Below are 13,362 nucleotides of genomic sequence, written 5' to 3' on the forward strand. Positions count from 1 at the left end.
TAGTTGTATTTTTTTTTATTATAATGATTTTTACAGTGCCACAATTTCTTTTGAGCAAAGCAGTCCAATTTCATTTAAATGGGAAAACTAAATAAGAGAAAAGCAATTGTTTTCATCTAGAAACTAAAAATTGCCCTGAGGTTCACTCTTTATCTTTGTCCATTCTTCCAGCACAGCTCTGCTGATTCTCAGAGGGCCTCTAGCACAGGCATATTTCTGTAAATTCATCTTTCCTTTGTGGAACATTTTTTTCTTCCTCTGAGAATTAGCCAGGACCCAACTGAAGTGACACAAAAGATAGCTGAGATCTGCCAATTCCCTGGCAAGTTGTTTCTGCTGAAATTCTTTTTCATGCATTTCTTCCATTCTAATCATAGTGCCATGCTGAGCACACCTGGTACCACACTTCTTGATCAATGGCAAGGTTACAGCTTTGCTTGGTTTTGTGCTTTGAGAACAGAAATGGGGGGAGGGGGAAAGCGCAGCAGAATGAGACCTCAGGCTCAATGCTCCTGCTCGATTCCCCAAACATATTTTGAAGGCCTTGAGGACCAGATTGTCATTGTTTTGGGAATATTTAATTGTTTACACAAATAGAAAAATTCATGCTTGCTGAGAGACTTCGCCATTATTTGTGCTAAGGCCCAGGCCCTCTAATCCCATCCCCATCCCCAAAAGGCTCCTGTGGTCAGTTTCTCTCAACATCTAACCATTTATCACTGCCTCCCTTCATTCTATGTCTGCTCCTCATACCTAGAATGGCCTAGTCTCAGCCTACTAAAGTTCCTTCTTCACATCATTCATGAAGTTCCTGAACCACTCTCTTCTAAGCAGCCCTCTAAAACACTCAGAAGGCCATAATCTCATCCTTCCCAGTCCAAATACAGAACTCCAGACTTCATCTACTGCTTCACTAAAACCCCCACTATTTAAATGTGCACAGTTAGAAACTTACATTATATAATGTTGCTAACTTAGTGTTTGGTGTGTCTTCATATCAGTGATGTAACATAAATATTATTCTAATCTTGCCATGTGAATAATGAGTACTTAAATTCATCTTCATTCATAGGCCAAATAGAAACTTCAAGTTGCCCTGGAGTGAAAGCTACCACTTTATAATTTAATAAAACAGCCCTGATGAGACAAAGAAAGGGTTGGGCAGCTGCATTCACCAAGTTTCTGCGAATGAACCCTCACTCCCACACCCTGACCCTGGATGCACCCTTTAAGATGTTGGCTATACACTTATAGAAATTCTGTGCAGTCTGAATGCCTTTTTGAATGCCTTTTATTGAATGACCCTCCTATACCCGCCTCCAACCTGACCTGTCACATTATGAACTCAGTCTCTGACACTGCTAGAGCACACCCTTAATTTCTACTTCTGTCTACTTTGCTTTGCATTAGAATCTGTCTTAATGGTAACAGTAGTGTCTGGAAGACAGTTTCTTGCTCTAAGGGTAGAATACCTACCTACCCTTTTCTTGGTGGGATCACCAGGTTCCTTGAAAAAGGATTTGGAAAGTGTTAGTTTGTAATGGACACAGTCTGGAGTGGATAAACTCCTTAGTGTGGTTACTTCGACAGTCATTTCCTTGAGTAGAAAATCAAGACACATTCCATGGTGTGGGGAAGCATTTTGTTTGCCAAGAGTTTCTCCAAGTTATTATATGTAGGCATACTAATCGAGTGCTTTTTGTCTCTTGGAATCAAAATATACCATTTTATCATGTAAAAGGTCCTCCATATCATTCCATTGGCCATTTACAACATCCATACAATTTGAATTTGACAGAACGATTGCTTTTGTAAATGCCTTTGGTCAGTGTAGTGAGTGCTCATTGCAAATGTTACAGGTGGGATACATAAGCGATATGCAGCACCTGAAAAAGTATTTCTACAAAGAAAAACAATGGAGAAGGAGAGGAAACACAGCAGAGACAGAAATGGGGACATCATATCAGTAAAAAACTTTCCACTAGAAAAATGGTTAAAGCTGAGACCGGTTTGGCTCAGTGGATAGAGCGTCGGCCTGCGGACTGAGGGGTCCCGGGTTCGATTCCGGTCAAGGGCGTGTGCCTGGGTTGCGGGCACATCCTCAGTGGGAGATGTGCGGGAGGCGGCTGATCGATGTTTCTCTCTCATCGATGTTTCTGACTCTCTATCTCTCTCCCTTCCTCTCTGTAAAAAATCAATAAAATATATTTAAAAAAAAAAAAGAAAAAAAAAAGAAAAATGGTTAAAGACGCTGAGAATGCAGACAACAGGATGGAGAAATAAAAATGATCCTCATTGTCTGTCAGTATTGATGGGCACTACAATACTACCAGGTGCTGGTTTAGAATAGCTTTCCACTCGGCTTGCAAATAAGCACACTATTTTCCCAGCTCACGAAATGTTACTAACAGACAAGGGCAAGTCACATAAGGAAGATGAGATAGAGGAAAAGAATCCAGTATCTTTTTCTGACTCTGAACTTATAAAACCTTAGTAAGAGTACATTAAAAACAAGTTTTTGAAATATAAGAATTTTAAAAAGTGTATGTCTCATATATTTGTGTTTCGACAAAAAAAGGTTTTCACAAGACGTCCAAACGTGTAATGTATATTTCAGTGCTTTTTAATTTTCACTTGGCAAATAAGATAGAGGAAAGATTTTTATTTGTATGCTTAATTAAGTCTTGTACCTGATAAGATTCATACCTTTGGGAAAAGACAAATGTCTTTATGAAAATGCAGTGAACACTCTCCTACATCAAGTGTCCTTGCACGAGATATAGGAAGTTTAAACCTACTAATATTCACAGATAGGATATGACAATAGGAAAAGACATTTTTTTTTTCATAGAGATTTTAACAATAAATGTATACATCAGGGGCTGATCATCAGCCTGTACGGTAGATGAGTCTTTGGAATGTTTAACAGACATCTATCATGATTTGATTTGTGGCTTGGGTCGCCAGTTCTCTTTCTGGGCATCTTTGCTTGACAGAATCCCAGCAGAGCTCAAGTTCCTGGAGAGGTTAACAATCCTCTTCTGCCAGCATGGTGATATATAAGGGTTTAGTGCTTGGATGTCAGAGTAAGTGTTGATGATACTCGGAAGATCTGGGGAAGCATGTTACTAAGTTGGTAAAACATTTCTTCAGAAATACTCTGTAGGAGGTTAAAAAAAAGTTTGTATTTGTTAAGTCATAACTGATTTTTTAAACATTTAAAATATTTTAAATTATGGAACTAGTTCTAGACATAGAGTGCAATATGTAAAAATTATCTTTCATGACTGATTTAACTGCGCAGCTAAGGACTGGAGTGTTTTCCTTGCTCCATCCTCTGAGAACATATATTGTTCCTATCAAATAAGGTCTGATTACCAGAAAGACCCTAGATAACACTAGTATAATCAATTTTAAAAGTGCCACTGATTCGCTAAAGGCCACACAGAATACAGAGCCACTCTCTGCTGATGCCCTTATCTATGAGCTCTTCAAAATCTGTATCACACATATGTGGGGAAAAAGGGCAAATAAGTCAAGTTTGGTTTTGGGGTTAAATAAAAAGATCCCCGGAATGGTAGATGCTAACATCATTGACAATAACCTAAGTGCCTTTTTGGCATCCAAACACTTAAAAAAGAGGAAGCTGTTAGCATTTTGTTGTGTTATATTGAGTTTAGGGCAGTGTGCTCACTATATCTGTCAAAAATACTGTAAAAGAGATTAAATTGGGGTGAGATATATTAAGATAACACACCTGTGGTACCAGAAATTGCACTGTCCTAGAAATTCCTCCATCCCATGAAGCCATTTCCATCATGAAACCTAAAACAGAACAATAGACTTTGCTGAATTATGCGTTCTGCTTCAAGCCTACCTAGCCCTTCATCGAAATAAATGGAATTTTCATTGTGGGGCTTCATGTCTTGACTTTTTATGTAGTCATTTACTGCAAGAGAGGTTCAGCCTACGGGGCAGATAAACATCTGCACCCTGAATTCGCCATGCCAGACATGTTTAACGTCGCTTTGTCAACATACTTACTTATGATTTCTCAAGTCCTTTTCAGTCTCCATACAATAAAAGCAAAATAAGTTATCGAAGGCTAAACATATGGCTCTATTTTTTTTTAAAGAATAAAAGACAATAAAGAACAAGCTATAATCAGAGCAAAATATAAATAATATCAAAATATCTTGTATTTGAAGAGGGCTGAATATTTGTGTCTAGGAAAGGATAAGAAAAAAAACGTCTGCTATGAAATATTTGCTTAATAAACCATTTAATTGAGGCACCCGACGATGAGTAACGTTCACAATCGTTCTCCTGGGTTGCTCTATTTTGAGTATTTGGGAGGAAGATATATAGGTCGTTGTTAAATATAAGGTTATGCTCACCTTTGACACACTTAAACACAAGTTCTGCTCTCTTTAAGCACCATGGTATAGTCATTTCCTAGAAACAGAAACAAAACAAATCTTGTTTCTAAAGAACTCTAAAAAATACATACTCAGATCTTAATTTATCTATAATGTTGATTATCCAGTTTGTGAACAAATTCAGGTAACTATTAGTCAATTTTAGCTGGATTTCTCTGTGTGTGTTTTTTAAGGCACATGACTTCTTCCATTTGCTGTACTATACATAGATACTATACGTACTATACGTATTTATTGCATTAGGAACTAAAACTAATAAAAATCTTGCTGACCGCCCCCCCCCCCCCGCCCCCCACAGAAAGGGCTAGGATTCTGGGGGGAATCTTCAGAACACAATTTAAAAACTGTTGTTTTATTGAACTAATATATCATAATTTATTTAAACAGCCCCTTATAGCTAGATTTCTATTTTTAAATAACATTGCAGTGAATATATTTATGTATATGTGTGAGTATACATATCTATCTGTATTTTTTTATTTACTGATTGATTTGAGAGAGAAAGGGAGAGACAGAGAGACTTGTTGTTCCACTTTTTCATATACTAGAGGCCCAGTGCACGAATTTGTGCATTAGTGGGGTCCCTTGGCCTGGCCTGCGGGATAGGGCTGAAACCGGCTCTCTGACATCCCCTAAGGCAGTGGTTCTCAACCTTCCTAATGCTGCGACCCTTTAATACAGTTCCTCATGTTGTGGTGACCCCCAATTTCATTGTTACAAATTGAACATAATTAAAGCATAGTGATTAATCACAAAAACAATATGTAATTATATATGTGTTTTCCAATGGTCTTAGGCGACCCCTGTGAAAGGGTTGTTCGACCCCCAAAGGGGTCGCGACCCACAGGTTGAGAACTGTTGCCCTAAGGGGTCCTGGACTGCGAGAGGTTGCAGGCCAGGCTGAGGGACCCCACTGGTGCACAATTGGGGCAGGGGAGGGATGCAGGAGGTTGGCCAGCCGGGGAGGGACCATGGGAGGCCTCCAGGACGTGTCTGGCCCATCTCGCTCAATCCCAATAGGCCCAACCCTAGCAGCAAACTAACCTGCTGGTTGGAGAGTCTGCCCCCTGGTGGTCAGTGCACATCATAGCGAGCGGTTGAGTGGCCTTAGCATATCATTAGCATATTATGCTTTGATTGGTTGAATGGCCAACCAGACGATTGGACACTTAGCATATTGGTTGATTCTTGTATGTGCCCTGACCAGGGATCAAACCCAAAACCTTTGTGTATTGGGACTATGTTCTAATCAACTGAGCTGCCTGGCCAGGGCTCTATATCTTGTTTTTGAATAAGTTCTTGGTATACTTATAAAATTTAGGTCCTTCCCCTAAAAGTTTTATCAATTTACATTAGCCATTAGCAATGTATGCACCATCCAATTTCATCATATGTTCACTAGCATCTGGACATTTAAATATTACTTAAAATATTATTCGACATTACTAATTTAATAGATCCAAAATGGCATTACCCTGATAGTTTTTTAAAAAGAGACTTTATTTTTTGAAAGTTTTAGGTTTACAAAAAAATTATGAAAATGATAGAGAATTTCCCTATAGTCTCACACCCAGTTTCCCCTACTATTAACTCCCACACTCATTACTATTAACTAATATATTAATATATTACTAAGAGTGAGGCCGTTTAGCCAACTATCAAGAATAAAGAGAACAGATTACAGCAAACAATAGCAGGGAAAAGTCTTTAGCAATTCTAATTCACTTTGGGTTTTTGGGACAGAATGTCCCAAAAAATGTATACACACTTTAACAGCTGATAGCTCAATTTTGAAAATGAAATGTATTTTAATAAACACTGCCTTTATTCATTTTTGGGACACTATAAATACATATATATGAGTTACTACAACTGAATTCTTTTCTACACTGTGAAATAATAGTTTATGAAATTACGGAAATTCTGGTCATGATATTTAAGTGAAATAATCAACATATATACACACACAAATAGAAGACCTCATTTTAACAACTGACATGAAAAAAATTAAGAACCTATAACTTCATTTAGGAAATGTTTTCCAACAAATAAAGGCTGTCTTCCTATCATTTCAGGAGCCAGATGAATTGGAAGCCATAGAAAGAAGCAGCTGTAGAATTTGATCTTGCAATTACCCATGTATCTTTACTGAATATAGCCATAATATTGTCATATTGTCATGATCTCACTAAAGGGTTTCTAGTCGCTGCCAATAAAAATAAAACCCCAAATACATTTTTATTCTTTGTACTGAGTGCATTGTCTGTTTTCTTTGTAAATGCAGTAGTACAATAAAAAAACCATCCTATAACACTCCCCCTCACAAAAAAACCACACTATCGCTACATTACTATTATACATTACTATTAACTAAAATCCAGTTTATGCAGATTTCCTTCGTTTTTACCTAATGACTTTTTCTGTTCCAGGATCACATCCAGGAAAGCATATTGGGTCATTATGTCACCTTAGGCTTCCCTGCCTGTGAGTCTCTCACTTTCCTTGTTTTTGATGAGCTTTGAGGAAAACTGGTCAGATTTTGTAGGATGCCTTATCTTGGAATTTATCTGGGGGTTTTGTGATTATTAGACTTGCGCTATGGATTTTGGGAGGAAGTCTACAGTGCTTAAGTGTCATTTTCATGGCATCAAACCAAGGGTACATACTGTCAACATGATTTATGACTGTTGCTATTGACCTGGATCACCTGGTACAAGTAAGTACTGGTAGTGTTTTTTATGTTTCTCCATTGTAAATTTATCCCTTCCCCCGAGCTTTCCACACTGGACTCTTTGGAAAGAAGTCATCCACTGTGTGCAGCACACACTTAAAAGGTGAAGGTATTTTTGTGCCCCTCCTTAAGGATGGAGTATGTACATAAATTATTTGGGCTTCTGCATGGGAGATTTATTTACTCTCCTCCCCTCCTCTCCCTTCCCCTCTCCTCCCCTCCCTCCCTTCTTTTTTTTTTTTATCCAATCATGTTTAATCAGTAGGGACTCATGGGTCTTTACTTTAGATGTTGAGTTGTAATTCGATGATTATTACCAAAACTTTTCTCAATCTTATTCTGATTGACCTTTCTGGCATAATTCCCATTAATGACCACTCCCTTTTTTCATGAAACTTGCCAACCCCTCTTGGGGGCTGATGTGTCACTCAATTATCCTAGTTCTTGACCAAACTCTCAAGGTCTTTGGACCTCATGCCTACTTACTGCAATGACTCCCCACCTGGTTTCCTGGACTCCAGCCCCCCTCCAAAACACTGATTTGGCTAATTTAAGTACATTTGTGATCATATTATATTCCTGTTTAATAACTTATAATTGCCTCCTATTGTCTCATGAATAATATCTAAGACTTTATTTTAGTACTCAAGGCTATTTACATTAGGACCAAAACCACCGCAGCTTCTAGACTTTTAAATTTAAAAACGGTTTCACTCATGCACATCTGCCCACCTTTGCCTGAATATGATCTGTAATGCTGTCGCCCACCTCCTCACACTCTGCCGCAAGCCACTTCTTCCACCTAGAATGCCCTTCCTGTTATTTCCATCTGTTGAAATCTGACCTTCATTCTCCAATGTCCAACTTAACTTCCTTTGCCTTCATAAAGTACTTCCCCAGCTATGAATGGTGTCGTTTTTTTCTTTTATCTCAACAATCACATTTTACTCTGTCTTTTTGGGAGGGGTGTGTGTGGAGGAGAAACAGGTAGGGAGATGGGATTTATGTTTTCTTTACTTAAGTTGTGTGAACTATTTTTTAGTCACCTTTATTACCTTTACGATATTTCTATAATACTGAGCATATAGATGCTCAGAAACTTAGGTTGAGTGAGTCATTATTTATGGAAATCTAAAAAGAAAGTGACTTTCTTTACAGAAAGACTTTGATAGGAAACTACTTTTTGTGTCCAAAATACTTTAAAATTGATAAGTAAAAGGGGTCTAGTTACTGAGAGGACTAAAATGTCCAGAATCCTCTTTTCCAAAGTTCTGGAAGCTTATGAAAATGACTAGTGAAATTTTCTGATGTTTACATTATATTTACAATACTTCTCTGCTTCAACGTTCACAAAGAGGAACAGTGCGTATGGGAGTATACACATGCACAATGACGAATTTTTGTATTTTGACTTGTTCCTCCCTAGTTTAAAAAAATAATCTACAGAGAGAGCAAGGTGACTAAGAAATATCTACCTACAGCTAAGAGGAAATACTGATAGTTCTTAAAACTACAATAATAATGTCTTATGTTTTCATGGAATTTTACAATGTATATAATTTATACTTCATAAGAAACCTTTATTAAAAAAAAAAAAAAGACATCAAGAAAGGTACAGTGAATCATCCAAGGCCATGGTACAGTCTGAAATGTGCATTTTCATTTTCTTACCAGTATCTTCTGATAAAAAAGGTTTTATATTTTAATTAAGTATGATTTATTAAGTTTTTCTTTTATGGCTTTTGTGTGTGTGTGTGTGTGTGTGTGTGTGTGTGTTCTAACACATCTTTGCTTAACCTGATGTCATCAAGGTTTCCTTTTATGTTTTCCTCTAGAAGTTTTATAGTATTAGCTTTTTTGGTTTAGGTCTATGATCCATTTGAAGTTAATTTGTATGAATGATGTGAGGTAAAATTCAAGCTTATCTTTTCTATATGAATATCCAATTCTTCCAACACTGGTGGTTGAAAACACTACCCCTGCCCTGCTGGTGTTGCTCAGTGGTTGAGTACCTATTAATGAGGAGGTCACAGTTCAATTCCCAGTTGGGGCACATGCCGGGTTGCAGGCTCAATCCTCAGTAGGGGGTGTGCAGTAGGCAGCAGATCAATGACTCTCTCTCATCATTGATGCTTCTCTCTCTCTCCTTATCCCTTCCTCTCTGAAATCAATAAAAATATAATTTAAAAAAAGAGAGAGAGAAAACACTAGCCTTTCTCCCATTGAACTGCTTTGGCAACCTTGCTGGAAATCAAATGATCATATATGCTTGGATTTATTTCTGGATTCTCTATTCTATTCCTTTGATCCATAGTCTATTCTTCTGCCAATGTAACACTGTATTGGTTACTATACATTTATAGTAAGTTTTGAAATCAATTAGTGTAAGATCCCCAACTTTGTTCTTTTTCAAAATTTTAGGTTCCATGCATTCATGTAAATTTTAGAATTACCTCGTTAATATCTTCCAAATTGCCTTATATGAATTTTTGTCATGATATTAAATATTTTATTTAAAATTAAAAAAATTCCTGATGCTAGACTCTAGAAGAATTACAACAAGATGTATTTGTAATATCAAATCTCAGTTGCAAAGACCAACACTAATGGCACCAACATATAAATATTATTGAGTTTACACATTGTCAAAAATAGTTTACTGGTAGGCTGCTAGATAAAACAGTTGGAAGCTTATTGACTCAAGCAAGCTAACGGTTCTCCATCTGTTGAAAAAAAAAAAGCTATAGTAGTTTTGGGGAGATATTTTTTCAAATTGACAAATATAATCTTGGATCCTATTAATATCATGTATAAGGTGAAATAGGATTCAAAAGCTTAAGTTTCTCATTCAGGGATCTTTAATTTTTAATTGTTTTGGGTTTTTTTTTTTTGTTTTAAAATTCTTTATTGTTGAAAGTACTTACATGGACTTTGATTAACATTTAAGTCTATATAGATCACTTTAAGGAGAAATGATAAAAGTATTGAGCCTTCCAACCCATGAACACAGACTATCTCTCCATTTATTTCGATCTTTTAAAAATTTCTTTAGGCAACTAAAAGCTCAATTCTGTAGTTGCTAGGTCATTTTTCATAGCATCTTTTTACCTGAAGGCATTTTAAGCTTGTTTAAAAATTTTAAAGACAGTTATCAACCATTTTATGGTTTGTGTCCATTCTGGTGCCTCAAATCTTTGTATATCTGTTTCTATGTTTGGTTGTTTCTGCTGGTTTTCAATTAATCATGATGTTTTATTCCTTAAGGGCCTACTTATCTTTCACTTATGTCAAACATTTTATTGAAGGATCATATATAGGAATAAATACGTATTTGCATCACCTTAAAATGTTACTCTAAAATACAGCACTTTTTAAAATACCATGAAAATAACCAGAATCAAGGAATTATTACTATTTATACTATTATAAGTAACTAGAGGCCCGGTGCATGAAATTCGTGCGCGAGTTGGGGGTGGGGTCCCTCAGCCCGGCCTGCACCCTCTCCAATCCGGGACCCCTCAGGGGATGTCCGACTGCTGGACATCCCTCTAGCAATCCGGGACTGCTGGCTCCTAACCACTCGCCTGCCTGCCTGATTGTCCCTAACTGCCTCTGCCTGCCAGCCTGAACTCCCCTAACTGCCTCTGCCTGCTGGCCTGATCGTCCCTAATTGCTCCCCTGCCGGCCTGATTGCTCCCTAACTGCTCCCCTTGCTGGTCTGATTGCCTCCTAACTGCTCCCCCCTGCTGGCCTGATCGCCCCCTAACTGCTCCCCCCTGCTGGCCTGATTGTCCCCAAACTGCTACCCCTGCCGACCTGATTGCCCCTAACTGCTCCCCTGCCAGCCTGATCGCTCCCTAACTGCTCCCCCCTGCCGGCCTGATCGCCCCTAACCGCCTCTGCCTCGGCCCCTGCCACTGTGGCTTTGTCTGGAAGGATGTCTGGAAGACATCCGGTCTAATTAGCATATTACTCTTTTATTAGTATAGATCCGTGGTCGGCAAACCGCAGCTCTTGAGCCACATGTGGCTCTTTGGCCCCTTGAGTGTGGCTCTTCCACAAAATACCACGTGCGGGTGCGCAAGTACAGTGCGATTGAAACTTCATGGCCCATGTGCAGAAGTCGGTATTTTGTGGAAGAGCTGGTATTTTGTGGAAGAGCCACACTCAAGGGGCCAAAGAGCTGCATGTGGCTCGCGAGCCGCGGTTAGCTGAGCCGCAGTTTGCCAACCACTGGTATAGATGTACTCGTTTTTATATATACCAAAGCATTATCTGACAGTTGTCTTATAATCTACTAGAGGCCCGATGCATGAAATTCGTGCAAGGGCCTTGGCCCCGACCCCTGCCCGCCGCTGCAGCAGCCAGGGGGCCTCTGTCACGTCTGCCTCAGCCCCCGCCTGCCATGGCTTTGTCTGGAAGGAAGGACGTCCAGAAGGACATCTGGTCTAATTAGCATATTATGCTTTTATTATTATAAATAACATACTGATACTTATGATTAGCCTCTGAATTATTTCAGGCCCAGGTTAAGACTAACCATCACTCTCACACGAGTATAACTAATGTGAATTGTAAGCACAGAGTTTCAGAGCTACTGTTTGCAAATATCATCGCCCCTTTGGTTGACTGCCTCTTTGTTTTGTTGTCAGTTTCTTTTGCTGTGCAGAAGCTTTTGAGTTTGATATAGTCCCATTCATTTATTTTTGCCATTACTTCCCTATCTTTGGGGTCAAGTTCATAAAATGTTCTCTAAGACCAAAGTCCATAAGTTTGGTTCCTATGTTTTCTTCTATGTAACTTATTGTTTTGGGTCTTATAATTTAGGTCTTTGATCCAGTCTCATATTCCATTTACTTTAACTTAATTCTGCTTAGCAGCATATGAATTGGAAAGGAAATGCTAGACAGTATGCATCTACACATATACAATCCTAGTTGCTTTTAAATCTCCTGTTTGTTTACCCAGAGACTCCATCCCAGACATGTTTGTCATTTTTTCTCTGATTAAAACCAGCACCTAAAAAGTATGGCTTTTTATACTTGAAAAAGGTAAACCGTAGGCTTTAGAAGTTATTAAGGTCATGAAAAAACGTGACTAATTGGATATCCTCATGGGATGTGGCCTTCCAACCCATGAACACAGTTACATAAGGAGCTTTCTTCTGGAAACAAATCTTAGTATACGTATATTATATAGTAGTGGGATATACAACATAGTGGGCTAGTAAGAGTATAGAAAGTTTTTTATCATGAGCTCTAAATAATGGCAAAGTGACAACCTTACTGTCACACCCGTGAGAACGCACTATGAAAGAAATACATTGATGCCCTAGCCCAGTGGTCGGCAAACTGCGGCTCGCGAGCCACATGTGGCTCTTTGGCCCCTAGAGTGTGGCTCTTCCACAAAATACCGACTCTGCGCATGGGCCACGAAGTTTCAATCGCACTGTATGCGCACACATGGTATTTTGTAGAAAAGCCACACTCAAGGGGCCAAAGAGCCGCATGTGGCTTGCGAGCCACAGTTTGCTGACAACTGCAGCCGGTTTGTCTCAGTGGAGAGAGCATTGGCCTGCGGACTGAAGGGTTCCAGGTTCGATTCCAGTCAAGGGCACATGCTCGGGTTGTGGGCTCGATTCCCAGTAGGGAGTGTGCAGGAGGCAGCTGATCAATGATTCTCTCTCATCATTGATGTTTCTCTCTCTCTCCCTCTCCCTTCCTCTCTAAAATAAAAGAAAGAAAGAAAGAAAGAAAGAAAGAAAGAAAGAAAGAAAGAAAGAAAGAAAGAAAGAAAGAAAGAAAGAAAGAAAGTCATTGAAAAAGCTGAATGGATCATGTGAAACACTTCAGACTTCGGAACTGAGGCAGAAAATTGGGTCCTACGGCTATCTATGGCTATACTTTAGATGATAAGTGGGCACTGAACACCCAGAATAAATCCTAAACTTGTGAAATTAAAATGTCAATTCTGATTAAACTGCAGACAGTACTGTCTAAAGTTAATGGCCATACCTTGATGACTCAACTTGAATCTTCTAATTAGGGTAAGGCTAACTGTAGAGGTGACTACGATTTAGATGGTATACAGGTCTTCACTGTAGGTCTTGGAAGTTAGATATCAGAATTATTTTGTTTTTGAACAGGAAGGAAATTGCAAAATTATTCTTTACTCCCAAGTATGTGCCACTGA

The 13,362-nt window shown here is 38.7% G+C and overlaps 1 protein-coding gene across 4 annotated transcripts in view; it reads right to left on the reverse strand.

Moving 5' to 3' along the window:
- Positions 1 to 2,548: 2,548 nt before the first annotated feature.
- Positions 2,549 to 13,362, reverse strand: part of FERRY3 (FERRY endosomal RAB5 effector complex subunit 3) — a 59,050-nt gene continuing 48,236 nt past the window's right edge. For all 4 annotated transcript variants that reach the window (XM_070409551.1, XM_070409552.1, XM_070409550.1 and 1 more), the window contains 3 exons: positions 4,398 to 4,455; positions 3,758 to 3,825; positions 2,549 to 3,160 (listed from right to left, as the gene is read on the reverse strand). In XM_070409551.1, coding sequence (XP_070265652.1) covers positions 3,068 to 3,160; positions 3,758 to 3,825; positions 4,398 to 4,455 — 219 coding nt within the window. In that variant the 3' untranslated portion in view covers positions 2,549 to 3,067. The remainder of the gene's footprint in view (positions 3,161 to 3,757; positions 3,826 to 4,397; positions 4,456 to 13,362) is intronic.

Source organism: Myotis yumanensis, unplaced genomic scaffold (genome assembly GCF_028538775.1).
Source record: "Myotis yumanensis isolate MYYU_CA2020_CCGP unplaced genomic scaffold, mMyoYum1.0.hap1 SCAF_3, whole genome shotgun sequence".
NCBI classification, from domain to species: Eukaryota; Metazoa; Chordata; class Mammalia; order Chiroptera; family Vespertilionidae; genus Myotis; species Myotis yumanensis.